Source organism: Anser anser (genome assembly GCF_964211835.1).
Source record: "Anser anser genome assembly, chromosome: 29".
In the NCBI taxonomy this organism is placed as follows: Eukaryota; Metazoa; Chordata; class Aves; order Anseriformes; family Anatidae; genus Anser; species Anser anser.
This window is the reverse complement of record NC_139750.1, coordinates 1,724,628-1,737,333: the sequence shown is the minus strand read 5'-3', so window position 1 is coordinate 1,737,333 and position 12,706 is coordinate 1,724,628. Positions and strand designations below refer to the sequence as shown.

The window sequence follows — 12,706 nt, the reverse complement described above, 5'->3', positions numbered from 1 at the left end:
GAAGTGGATGAGGACTTCTGCAGGCAGCTACAAGTTACCTCATGTTCTCAGGCCCTGCTTCTTATGGGGGACTGGGCTAGAGGGGATTGAGTTAGAGGTTATTTAGGCAAGGTAGACACCCAGAAACCTATGGGTCCCAATGGGATGCACCTGAGAGTGCTGAGGGAACTGGCAGGCATTATTGCTAAGCCACTCTCTATCATGTTCAAAATGTCTTGGAGAACAGGAGCGGTGCCTGAGAACTGGAAGAAAGCCAACATTACTCCAGTCTTCAAGGAGGGCAAGAAGGAAGACCCAGGCAACTACAGGCCAGTCATCCTCACCTCCACCCCTGGAAAGGTGATGGAGCAGCTCATCCTTGAGGCCATCTCTAAGCACATGGAGGAAAAGAAAGTGATCAGAAACAGTCACCATGGATTCATCAAGGGGAAGTTGTGTTTAACCCACCTGGTAGCCTTCTACGATGAGATGACTAAATGGATGGATGGATGAATGGATGGACGGATGGATGGATGAGGGGAGAGCAGTGGATGTTGTCTACCTTGACTTCAGCAGGGCTTTTGACACTGCCTCCCATAACATCCTCCTAGGCAAGCTCCGGAATTGTGGGATCCATGAGTGCACAGTGGGGTGGATCAAGAACTGGCTGGATGGCAGAGCTCTGTGTTATGCTCAACGGTGTTGAGTCTAGTTGGAGGTCTGTGGCTCGTGGTGTCTCCTAGGGGTCAGTACTGGGTCCAGTGCCATCCAACTTATTCATCAGTGATCTAGATGAAGGGGCAGAGCGCACCCTAAGCAAGTTTGTGGACAATACAAAGCTTGTCAAAGTTTTTGACACATCAGAGGCCTGTGCGGCCACTCAGAAAGACCTGGACAGGCTGGAGAGTTGGGCAGAGAGGAACCTCATGAGGTTCAACAAGGTCAAGTGCAGGGTCTTGCACCTGGGGAGGAACAACCCCGGGCACCAGTACAGGTTGGGGGCTGACCTGCTGGAGTGCAGCTCTGCAGAGGGGGACCTGGGAGTCGTGGTGGAGAAGTTAGCCATGAGCCAGCAATGTGCCCTTGTGGCCAAGAAGGCCAATGAGATCCTAGCCTGCATCAGGAGTGTGGACAGCAGTTCGAAAGAGGTGATCCTCCCCTTCTGCTCAGCCCTGGTGAGGCCACACGTGGAGTACTGTGTCCAGTTCTGGGCTCCCCAGTACAAGAGGGACATAGAACTTCTAGAGAGGGTCCAGCGTAGAGCCACAAAGATGATTAAGGTATTGGAGCAACTGTCCTGTGAGGAAAGACTAAGCAAGCTGGGTCTGTTTAGCCTAGAGAAGAGGAGACTGAGAGGGGATCTTATCAACCTTTATAAATACTTGAGGGGACAATGTGAAGTTGATGGGGCCAAACTCTTCTCAGTGGTGGTGAGTGATAGGACAAGGGGTAATGGGTATAAATTGAATGACAGGAGATTTCATTGCCATATGAGGAAGAACTTCTTTACAGTTTGGGTGACAGAGCATCGGAACAAACTGCCCAGAGAGGCTGTGGAGTCTCCTTCTTTAGAGATATTCAAAATCCACCTGGATGCGATCCTGTGTAACATGCTCTAGGTGAGCCTGCTTGAGTAGGGGGGTTGGACTAGATGATCTCTGGAGGGCCCTTCCAACCACAACAATTCTGTGATTCTGTGAAATAAATAAAAAGACGTTGTGTTGTTGTTCTTCTCGGTGTGTAAGTAGTCTTCATTTTCAGAATTTTGTAGCTTGTCTAGAAGATTTATGGTTTTTTTCACTGGTCTGGGACATGTCCTAGCAAGATGAGGACATGTTCCCTCTATGCAAATATAAATTTATATAGATATTTCCAAAAATGCATGTCCTCCCAATAACTTAAGTGGAGAAATTATATCCCCCAAACATGTTCATATTGTCATATTTCACATCTACATTTCATATCTAAACGGAACTGGGAGCAATAAAGTCTTTAGAAGTTGAATAGATCCTGCCTTTACTTCTTTGCCATTGGGCTACAGCTGCTAGCAGTTTCCTCATATCATCTCTGTTTATGACCCAGAGAAATCTAACACCACAAATGTCACTCAAATGTCACTCTGGCACCTCCAATGTCACCAGGGGTCTGCATCTGAACATCTCCCTCCTGCCTTCCACCTCCATTAAATGTGCTGGCAGCTGAGACACGCAGCAGACATGTCTGGTTTGTGCCCACGTGAAGCAAGACAAGAGGAATCCCAACTCCTGTGGGCTTCTGTGAGGCATGGGAGAGACAGCTAAGACCCCTTCTAGCCTGTGGACTGCAAACAAAGAATGAGATGCCTTGGTTGACTCAGATGAAAAACTTCCCTCAGCAGGGGGAAGGCAGATCCCTCCCTGTCCTTGCCTGGGTGTTCTCCCTAAAACCAGGACATGGAAAGGTGATACTTGGAACTCACACTTTTTCTGATATGAGGAACGACGGTGCTGGAAATGAGTTTTCTTCCCCAGTGGAGGGAAAGAACATCAGTGATTGCTTCAGTCTGTTTCAAAGTCGATTCCCCTGGAGGCCCAGGGACTTGTCAAGAACTCCCTGTGCTGCTGAGCTGGAGCGGGGCTCCTGGACCCAAGGGGAGCTCCTGGCAAGTGGGCAGCGCTGCAGAGAGACAGCTCTGCCCACGAGCAGCTCCTCTGCACAGCGCAGCAGGGCTGGGGGCACTGCCTGCAGGGGACAAGGGTGGCTGAGAGAAGGGAGGGAGATGTTAAAGGCAGTGTGGAGGGGGGCTGCTGAGAGCTCAGTGTTGGAGAAATCTTCCCAGCCCTGAACAGGGTAAGTCTCTGGCTGCGGGACAACGCAGCTGTCGTTCCTGGTGCCATCTCCAAATTTGCTGGCAAACCTCACAGCCTCTGGGAGCTTTCAGGAGGTCACTTAGAGTGTCTGAGATAAGAGAAGATTGTCTAATTATATAGCAGGTTTTATTACCCAATGCTGTCAGAGGGACAGGACATGAGGGTTCCTTCTCATGGGGTCAGCTGCAGCCTGTGCAGCTGGGGTGCAGGCAGGGGTGCCCAGGGCTGTGGTGCAGAGCAGGGTCCCTGCTGTGCCCCAGGGGCTGTGTGCCGGGGCAGGGCCTCTGCCGTCTGCCAGGCTCAGCACCCAGCCTGCCCAGGGAGCTGCCCAGGGCAGTGCGGGGAGAAGCTGTGGGTGGAAGGACCAGAAGGCCAAGGCAGAGCATGGTCCTGTTGCTGACAGGGGGCTGCTACATGGGCCAGGATGCTCACATCACCACTGCAACCCCAGGGCATTTCTGGGGGAGATTCTTGAAAGGGAAGTCCAACTCCTGCACTACCTGAAGGGAAAGCACACTCTGGGGTCTCTTCTTTCACTTTCCTGCCCTGAAGGTCTCTCAGGACAGGTGAGAGCTGTTCCTTAGCCACCAAACACAGGGAGACGTCCCTTTAAGTCTCCAGGCACAGGAGGTGTCTGCAGAGTAGAGCTGAGCACACAGCAAGTGGGACAGGGTCTGTGAGCAATGGCAGGGAGGAGATGTGGGGACAGGGAAGCTGCTGCCTGAAATGCCAAGGGAGGGGGGGTTCAGGCACTCCCTGCCAGGCCTGCAGTGCAGGCACCTTCTCTGCAGCAACCCCCTGCTCTCCTCTGCCACCCAGCACAGCCTCTGCCCTCAGGGGCTTTAGGGCATGAGCCACCTCCTCCTCAGCTGGACCTCCAGAAGAGGAGAGGAGCCTCTGTCCTGCAGTGTGATACACAACGAGGAGGCTAAGAGTACCTGCCCTGCAGTGTCACTACCATAGCTGAAATGCAAGCTCAGAGAGTGGTTATTTCTGTGAGAGAAGGAGTGGGTTTTGCTCAGAGAAGTTTCTCTAACTTTTCTCTCTCTTTTTCTCAACGGACCGGTCCCAGAGACAGCAAATGTCCAACAGCAGCTTCCCCACAGAGTTCCTTCTCCTACCATTCGCAGACACACGCGAGCTGCAGCTCCTGCACTTCGGGCTCTTCCTGGGCATCTACCTGGCTGCCCTCCTGGGTAACGGCCTCATCCTCACAGCCGTAGCCTGCGACCACCGCCTCCACACCCCCATGTACTTCTTCCTCCTCAACCTCGCCCTCATCGACCTGGGCACTATTACCACCACTGTCCCCAAAGCCATGGCCAGTTCCCTCTGGGATACCACGACCATTTCCTATGCAGGCTGTGCTACCCAAGCCTTTCTGTTAGTCTTTTTCATCTCAGCAGAATTTTATATTCTCACCATCATGGCTTATGACCGCTACGTTGCCATCTGCAAACCCCTGCACTACGGGACGATAATGGACAGCAGAACTTGTGTCAACATGGCAGCAGCTGCCTGGGGCAGTACTTTTCTCTATGCTGTTCTGCACACTGCCAATACCTTTTCCCTCCCCCTCTGCCAAGGCAATGCCCTGGACCAGTTCTTCTGTGAAATTCCCCAGATCCTCAAGCTCTCCTGCTCAGATGCCTACCTCAGAGAAGCTGGGCTTCTTGTGGTTAGTGCTGTTTTAGCATCTGGCTGTTTTGTTTTCCTTGTGGTGTCCTACGTGCAGATCTTCAGGGCTGTGTTGAGGATTGCCTCAGAGCAGGGCCAGCACAAAGCCTTTTCCACATGCCTCCCTCACCTGGCCGTGGTCTCCCTGTTTCTCAGCACTGCCTTTTTTGCCTACCTGAAGCCCCCCTCCATGTCCTTCTCGTCCCTGAATCTTTTGCTGGCAGTTCTGTACTCGGTGGTGCCTCCAGCAGTGAACCCCCTCATCTATAGCATGAGGAACCAGGATCTGAAGGATGCAGTTTGGAACCTCATGACTGTTTTTCAGAAGTGATAAACTGTCTATCTTCCTTCTCATACCACTCATAATATAACTCATTACAGGTGAGATGTATTTTTTATTTTTTTCTCATTTTGCTTTGCATTTCTTCTGGTAATATTGTACAAAAAGAAATGATTTGTTCATCTTCTTCCATGTAAACACCCACCTGTCTTGGGTGACTCTGAGACTCAGTGAAAACAACTCGTATTTAAAGTTTGTTTCAGATATATTTAAGTAAAAGAAAGGACCCTGCAGTGACTTGCTTGTCTGAGATCCTCCCTCAGAGACCTGTGGTGGAGCTAAAGGGGCACTTAGCTGTGTGATGAGGTGGAGGAGAAAAAAAGTCCTGGCACAGCAGCAGTGCCAGGGAGCCCCAGGGCTTAGGTATTTCCCAAACTGCTCTCCATGTCAGCTCCCACGCTCTCCTTCAGAGCCCTTGTGTTGCTGTGAGGACTGATTGCTCTTGTCCCTTGCTCACCGTGCTGCTGTGGGGCAGTCCTGTGTCCACAGGCAGGGACAGGCCAGGGGCACTTCTCTAATACAGCTGGCTCCGTACCAGCATCTGCAGCATAAAAGGGGATCTGCTGAGGGCAGTGCCTGAAGGCTCAGCTCTTCTCCCATAGATACTCTCATGGATACTGCAAAGGAGTAGACTCGAAGGAGGCTCCTTGATTTCCTTGTTTCTTATCCATGAGTCTCTGACTCTGCAGAAGGCCGGCTATCTGTGCGCACCCTCCATGGCCAAAGAACCACTTGTGTGGGAGGCAGTCAGTGGCAGCGCCCCCCACCAGCTGGCTCTGCCTTCCCAGCCTGACCAGCACGGCCCTGCAGAGTGTCCCCATGGCCCCGCGCACCACAGCCCCCTCGCTCTGCAGAGCAGCACCGCCAGCTCGGGGGCTGTGGGCAGCATGGGCAGGGGCTGCAAGAATGGCTGCTCAGGCCAGCCCAGACGTGGTGGGCTGGGGCAAGGCTGTGTGGGACATGGGGTGTCCTGGGAGCAGGGCAGGGCACTGTGTGTGTGCGGTGGTGCTGCCTGAGGATCCCCAGGGCCGGCAGTGTGGTGCTGTGCTGGGGAGTGGGGCTGGCGTGGGGGCTGCATGCTGTCTGAGAAGGTGGATCGGTAGGGTTTATCTCCTACAGATGGCAGCAGCAGGGACACTGCCACTGACCTCCCCTTCTTTGTTTCCTGTTTGTGTGCCATCGCATCCTGGGCTGTTCTGCTGGGCTGGGCTGGGTTGGAGAGAGGACAGGGAGTTGCGGAGAGCAGGGGAGGGGCTGGGCTCATCTGGCCTCCTGGGAGAGACAGGGAGGACCAGCAGAGCAGGGGCTGGGCTCGGCCCTTCTCTGGACACCCTGGGAGATCCTGCTCTAGGGTAATGGTAGCAGAGCAGCCCCTCACAACCACTGCTCCCAGCACTGTGCTCTCCTCCCAGTTCACACAGGTTTTTTTGTTCCTCCCGCTATTGAGACTAAATGACTACATCTGAAGTCCATGTTTGCCTTGTCCATCTGAGACTGCCCATGGTGTGAGTGTGGTGAGATGAACCTGAATGAGCCCAAGTGCCATAGGCTGTTTCCACAGGGTGCCATCACGGGCAGTGGGACAGACAGAGTCTCAAGATCACTTCTTTTTGGAGGTATGGTCTGCTGGGAAACCAGCTGAATAAAGCAATGCTAGTTATCACGACTTTCACACTAACTCCTTCTCAACAGAGAAGTTGCAGAGTTCTCAACATTGCAGAGTTCTCAACATTGGCCTAAAATATATATTCAGTTCTTAATTCAATTTCCCACACAGAGGTGGCCATTCCCTTCAGGATGCCCTAGAGGAACTAAAGGCTGCATGAGGAAACATGAGTCTGGATGTGCGGAAGACCTTCTGAAGCATGAGCTGGTTGGCAGGCAGAGTACCTGAGGGATTGTGCAGGGCATCCCCTGCACCCACTGCTCCTGGGGGGGCTGGGAAGAGGCCTCCTGAGCACAACAGCTCCTTATGGTCCTGTGGATGCTGGCTGTGAGGTCACTTCTGTCCCAGAGCCTGGCTGGCCAACAGCAGGGAGGCAGAGCCTCTGAAGTCATAAAGGCCATCAGAAAGCTGCCCCCAACATGGTGACACATTACGGGAGGCCAGGGGGAAGCTGGAAGAATAACGGTGGGAGATCTGGGAGAGAGAAGAGGGACTTGGCTAACAGAAAGGAAAGATTTTGAAGAGTTAGGAGGGGCTCGGGTAAGGCTGATGCTTCTGCAAAACTCACTAGGAAAACATTCATGTCATGTCCTGGCAATTTTTCTAACCAGGAACCTGAAAACCTGATGATAACCTAATGCCATCTCTCACCCTGAAAGGAACCCGCAAGTCTAATCCAGTCTAATTTACAACCTCAAATCTTACCTTTAACTTAAGCCCCCAAACACATCACCGGTTACCACTAGTCTTAACCAATTCCTCTAGTTAATCCCTAGCCCTTAATCGCTAACATTAAACTGCTAGCCTTAACACCAACCCTTGTCCCATAACAAACCACATAATAAAACCCTAATCAAAAATCTACCCCATGCCTTAAACACTGTCTGGGTACTCAAAACAGAACACCAAACCCTCCCTCTAAGACTCTGCCCAATCCCTAAACATGGAAGGAAGATATAATCCCTAAACACTAACTACTTAATCCACACATCTCTCATTACTGCTCTGTTATCACAAAACTGAAGCAGTTTCACCCCATGAGGCTGGGCAGGCTTGAGAGGTCCTGCAGCAATCACTTGGTCTTGGAGGAGGAAGGTGAGGTGACATGGATCTGATCAGGTCACAGGACTCAAGGAGGAGATGGGTGGGGATGCTCTGCTGCGGTCAGCTGTGCCTCAGGACCTCAGGAGGCAACAGGAGACCCATGGCTGTACAGGTGGGTGCCAGGGCACTTCTGCCTGAGAGCCTGGTGTGCCACCTTCAGGCACGTGTCTGGTCTAAGAGGGTGTCATTTTAGCTGTCATAAGGAACTGAGGAGCCACTCACATGCAGCTAGTGTAAATCTTTATTTCAAAGTCATTCCTGACCTAGCACCTAACAGAGCTTCCACATAGGTCTGTCCAATCCTTTAAGAAACTGAAAGGCCATCAGGAGATGTATGGCCTTGGAGGATGACAATGACCTTGCTTTTATCTTGTTAGGTGCTGGGCCCCAAGCAGGGTGCCAGTTTTGGATGTTCTTACAGGGTGTCGATTTTGCCTTAGAAACTCTGAATCCAGTAGGAAGCAATTGGCTTTGGTGGGGACCGTGAGGTCACTTCTGCCTCTGGAGCTGATAGGCCAGCATCAGAAGCATGGCTGGGCAAGGCACTGGGAGGTCCCATCTTTCTGAGGTAGCTGCCAGGCCAACCCTTCCCTCCTGGCTGTTAGATGGTCTTTAAGTGCCTCCTGGTCTTTAAGTGCCTATCTGCCTCAAAGAGAAATTCTTGGTGGTGAGGGTTGGGCATGGCAGGAGAGATATGGTAGTGGAAAGGTTGTGCTATAGTGTCAGAGGTCACCTGGAGGGAATATGTTTGTAGAGGAAATATGGGTTTGTGTTTCAGGGCACAGCCTGAGAACTGAATGCAAAGAAATTCCAATATGAGAGCCAGGTGAGAAAGCAAGATGGGTGTTTGTAGCCTACAGGGAAACAGGTGTGGGATAGCATAGGACAGCCAGCGGTGGCGATGGACAAGGGCACTGGCAAGGCGAGAGTTAACCAAGAAAACAACGGTCTTGTGCCCTTGGCTATGGCAGGTGTCTCTGCCACCAAGGCCTAGGAGGAGATGTTGTTCTGTAACATGACAATACAGCTGGTTCCTCATCTCCTCTTTGCACCTCTTGAGGGAGGACAGGAAGTGTCACACCACTGTCTTTCACTTGGCACTGCCTACCTCACATCCCACTGCCCAAGGTAGAGGCTGGAGCCCCACATGAGGAAAGGAGATCTCTGCCCAGGGCTGGCAGCAGGCCTTGGCCTTTCTGCTTGATGAAACAAACCCAGGATTTTCTCAGACTCAGAGTCACTGCACAATTCCTTGGCCTACCTGTAATCATGGCCTCCAATTACCTGCTCTAAGGAGTCCATGGGGCTTTGTAAGAAATGGCCCTCAGCAGGACCAATCAGTGCTTTGACAGACTTTGGGGTTTGGCTTCTGACTTGGGTTTTCTGAGAGATTTCATCAGTCTCCTCTCAGAAGCTGAAGGTGTTAAACTTGTCAGCAACTACACCTTGGGGCTTATTAAGACACAGAAAGGCCTAAGAGTCTCTTAAGGAGGTCTGGACAGGTAGGAGAACTTTCACCCTGTACAGACAATCTTGCTCCTCACCTCCCCACCTCGCACCATTTCTCTCATTGATCCCCTAGGACTAGCATCACTTCTCCTGACATCAGACTTCTCCATTGAAATCTGCAGTTGCACCTTGTAGCTCCTTTGTCCCAAATCCCTCCTGCTTTCCTTAGAGAACAGGCTGCACACAAGTAGAGAAGGACGATTCTTAATTGCAAGCAAACTAAAATAAAGTATGACAGGATTTAATACGTAATAAAGCAGACTCCTTAAGTTTATGGTAGGTCCATGCCATGTCCAATGAAGCTCATCTCCCAAAAGGTATAATCATATTATTTTCTTTCAGTCTTTAGACGTGAAAGATTATGTAAAAATACAGTTTAGAAGTTTCCTAGAGATAGTTAGTCTACATATAGTATCGGGAATCTTTGGACTCCCTGAAGTTCCAAGCAATGACTATATTATGGAATAATTGAATCAAAGAATGAAAGAATCTTGGAATGATTTGGGCTGGAACAGGACTCTAAGGTCATCCAATCCAATCCCTCTGTCATGGGCAGGGGCATCTGTCACTACATAAGGTTGTTCAAAGGCCCTTCCAACCTACCTTTGAACACTTCCAGTGATGGGGAATCCACAACTTCTCTGGGAAACATTCTAATGTCTCACTACTCTCACTGTAAAAGTATCTCCTTATATCCAATCTAAATCAACTCCTGAAGTTCAAAAGCATGACACCTTGTCTTGTCGCTACAGACCCTCATAAGGCTCTGGGGGGAACTCATTGCAACTTTCAGTACTTGAAGGGGACTTATAAAAAAGATGGGGAGCAACTCTTTGGTCAATTGGATAATGACATGACAAAGGGGAATGGTTTCAAACTAAAAGAGGGGGAATTTAGATTAGAGGTTAGGAGGAAATTCTCCCCTCAGAGGGTGGTGAGGCAGTGAAACAGGTTGCCCAGACACGTTGTGGGTGCCCTGTTCCTGGAGGTGTTCAAGACCAGATTAGATGAGGCCCTGGGCAACCTGATCTAGTGGGTAGCATCTTTTCCTATTGCAGGGGGGTTGGAACAAGATGAGACCCCTTCCAAGCCAAGCCATTCTGTGATTCTATGAAAAGGCAGCAATAAGGCAGCAATAAGGCCTCCCTGGCACCTTCTCTAGGTTAAACAAACCCAACTCTCTCAGCTTTTCTTTGCATGGGAAATCTTCCAACTCTCTGATCATTTTCATGGCAATCCTCTGCAGCCACCTTAACAGCTCTATGTCTTTTTTTTTGCATTGGGGATCCCAGAACTGGATGCAGTACTGCTGGTGGGGACTCTCTAGGAAAGAGACAAATAAAGGAATCACCTCCCTCGACCTGCTGGTCTCTCTTCTTCTCATGCAATGGATGATGTCCGCTTTCTGGGCTGCAAGTGCACACTGCCAGCTGATAGCCAGATCTTTGTCTTTTGGAGTACACCAGTACAAGTCCCTCTCAGCAGGCAGTCTCACAATCTATTCATCCCCAAATTTATATGGAGAGTGGGGCTTTCCATTACCTAGGTGTAGCACCTTGCACTTGGCCTTGCTGAATTTCAGGATTTTCTCATAAGTAAACTTGTCAAGTGTGTCTAGGTCCCTGTGGATGGCATTCCTTCCCACTTGCATGTCAGCTGCACCACTCAGCCTGGCGTCAACTGAAAACTTGCTGAGGGTGTACTCAATCTCACTCTCCATGTTGGTAATGATGGTGTTAATAGTAGGTCCCTGCATGAACCCTTAAGTGATACCACTCCTTACTGGTTTCCACTTGGTTATTAAAACATTGAATATAACTCTTTGGATGAGGCCATTTATTCAATTCTTTTCTCCCTCTAACAGTCAGTCCATCAAACCCGTATTGCTCCAGTTTAATGGAGTATGTTGTTGGATCTCCTGGTTCATCTGTGCAAGGTTCTGGAATTTTTACCTGACTTCCTCTCTCTTAGAATGGACTGCTCTTGGGCTTGGAGCAGGTGACCCTGGAATATTAACAAGCTTTATTGGACTGCTCTTCTCTCCAGGGCCTTATCCCACAGTGTTCTTCCAAGCAGATCGTTGAATAGGCCAAAGACTGCTCTCCTGAAGACCAGAGTTGTGAGCTTGCTTTTTCTGAGCTACGCTGTCCTCCCACAGGATCAATTCCACCATCTCCTGGTCACTGCAGGGAACATTGTTGACTCTTCCTGAACGTACCATGAACCACAACCCCCAGATCCCTTTCTGCAGGGTTATGTTCCATCCACATGTCCTCCAGTCTATACGTACATCCAGAAATATACTGTTTCAGGTGCAGAATCTGGCATTAGTTCTTTTTAATTTTTATATGGTAGGCAACTGACCAGCGTTCAAATCTATCAAGATGCCTCTGTAAGGCCCTTATACCGCCAAAAGAATTGAAGGAGCCTCCTAATTTAGTAGATGTAGGGCACTCCACTCATGTGCCTATGCTCTCAAACACCTATTTTTTTCTCTCCTCCATCCTTTACTTATCCCTTGATGTATCTGTCAAGGAACAGACCAACCATTTCCAGAGTGTGCCTGTCAGCAGTACATTGTGATTCTTGGAGAGCAGTGTAACCTCCACCAATGGCCCTCAGGGGCTGCAGAGACAGACTGAAAGCATTTCTTGCCGGGGCTGCCCATCCCAGTTCTCTTTCTATTTGTCCTTGCAGACTGCAAGGTTTGCTCACTCTGTTGGCAGCCCTTTTCATGTTTAAGTTCCCATCTTCTGCTTACTCCGGAATGTCTCTGCTCTGAAGAAAAGATTTGGCATACACAAGATATTGGGCACTTGTTACCAGGCTTCCCTAAGAAAAGCCTGTCTGGCCTGTTTTGCCAGTGACAATAATTGCTGAATGATCTTCCTGTCCTTATCATAACCCTTGAGCCTTTTTCATTGTATTTTCTCCCCCTTTCCCTTTGAGGAGGGGGATTGAGAGACCAGTTGTGGTGGGGCTCAGCTGCCCAGCTGAGTGCAACCACCACATATAGGGGAAAAAAAAAGAAAATAGGTCAAAGGGCTGGAAGGTATGCCCTGTGAGGAGAGCCTGAGGACACTTGTGTTGTCTAGTCTGGAGAAAAGTAGGCTGAGAGGTGACCTCATTACTGTGGACAACAAGTTCCTGAGAAGGGGAATTGGTGTTGGAGGTGACGATCTTTTCTCCCAGGTGTCAGGATGTGTGGGAACAGCACAAGGCTGCACAAGGGAGATTCACACTGGACACCGGGAAACACTTCTTTACTGTGAGGTTGGTCAAACACTGGAACAGACTTCCTAGAGACCTGGTTGATGCCCCAGGCCTGTCAGTGTTCAAGAGGCATTTGGACAATGCTGTCACACATAGTCTCTAACTTTTGGTCAGCTTCAAGAGGTCAGGCAGTTGAACTGGATGAACTATTGAACTATTGAACTATTGAACTTTTTTTTCTTTTCTTTTCTTTTCTTTTCTTTTCTTTCTTTCTTTTCTTTTCTTTCTTTTCTTCTTTTTTCTTTCTTTCTTCCTTTCCTTTCCTTTCCTTTCCTTTCTTTCCTTCCTTTCTTTCTTTCCTTTTCCTTT

At 49.9% G+C, this 12,706-nt stretch overlaps 2 protein-coding genes across 2 annotated transcripts in view; one reads left to right on the top strand and one right to left on the bottom strand.

Annotated features, from left to right (window-relative positions):
* The window catches only part of LOC310887863 (olfactory receptor 14A16-like), a gene marked incomplete at its 3' end in the record, with an annotated part of 89,666 nt that overhangs the window by 15,171 nt on the left and 61,789 nt on the right, over positions 1-12,706 (bottom strand). The gene's annotated exons all lie outside the window — the stretch shown is intronic.
* Positions 3,541-4,979, top strand: LOC310887877 (olfactory receptor 14C36-like). Its single transcript, XM_083814053.1, has one exon. It carries the CDS (start codon positions 3,910-3,912, stop codon positions 4,834-4,836), a length of 927 nt encoding a protein of 308 aa, XP_083670179.1. The 5' UTR covers positions 3,541-3,909; the 3' UTR covers positions 4,837-4,979.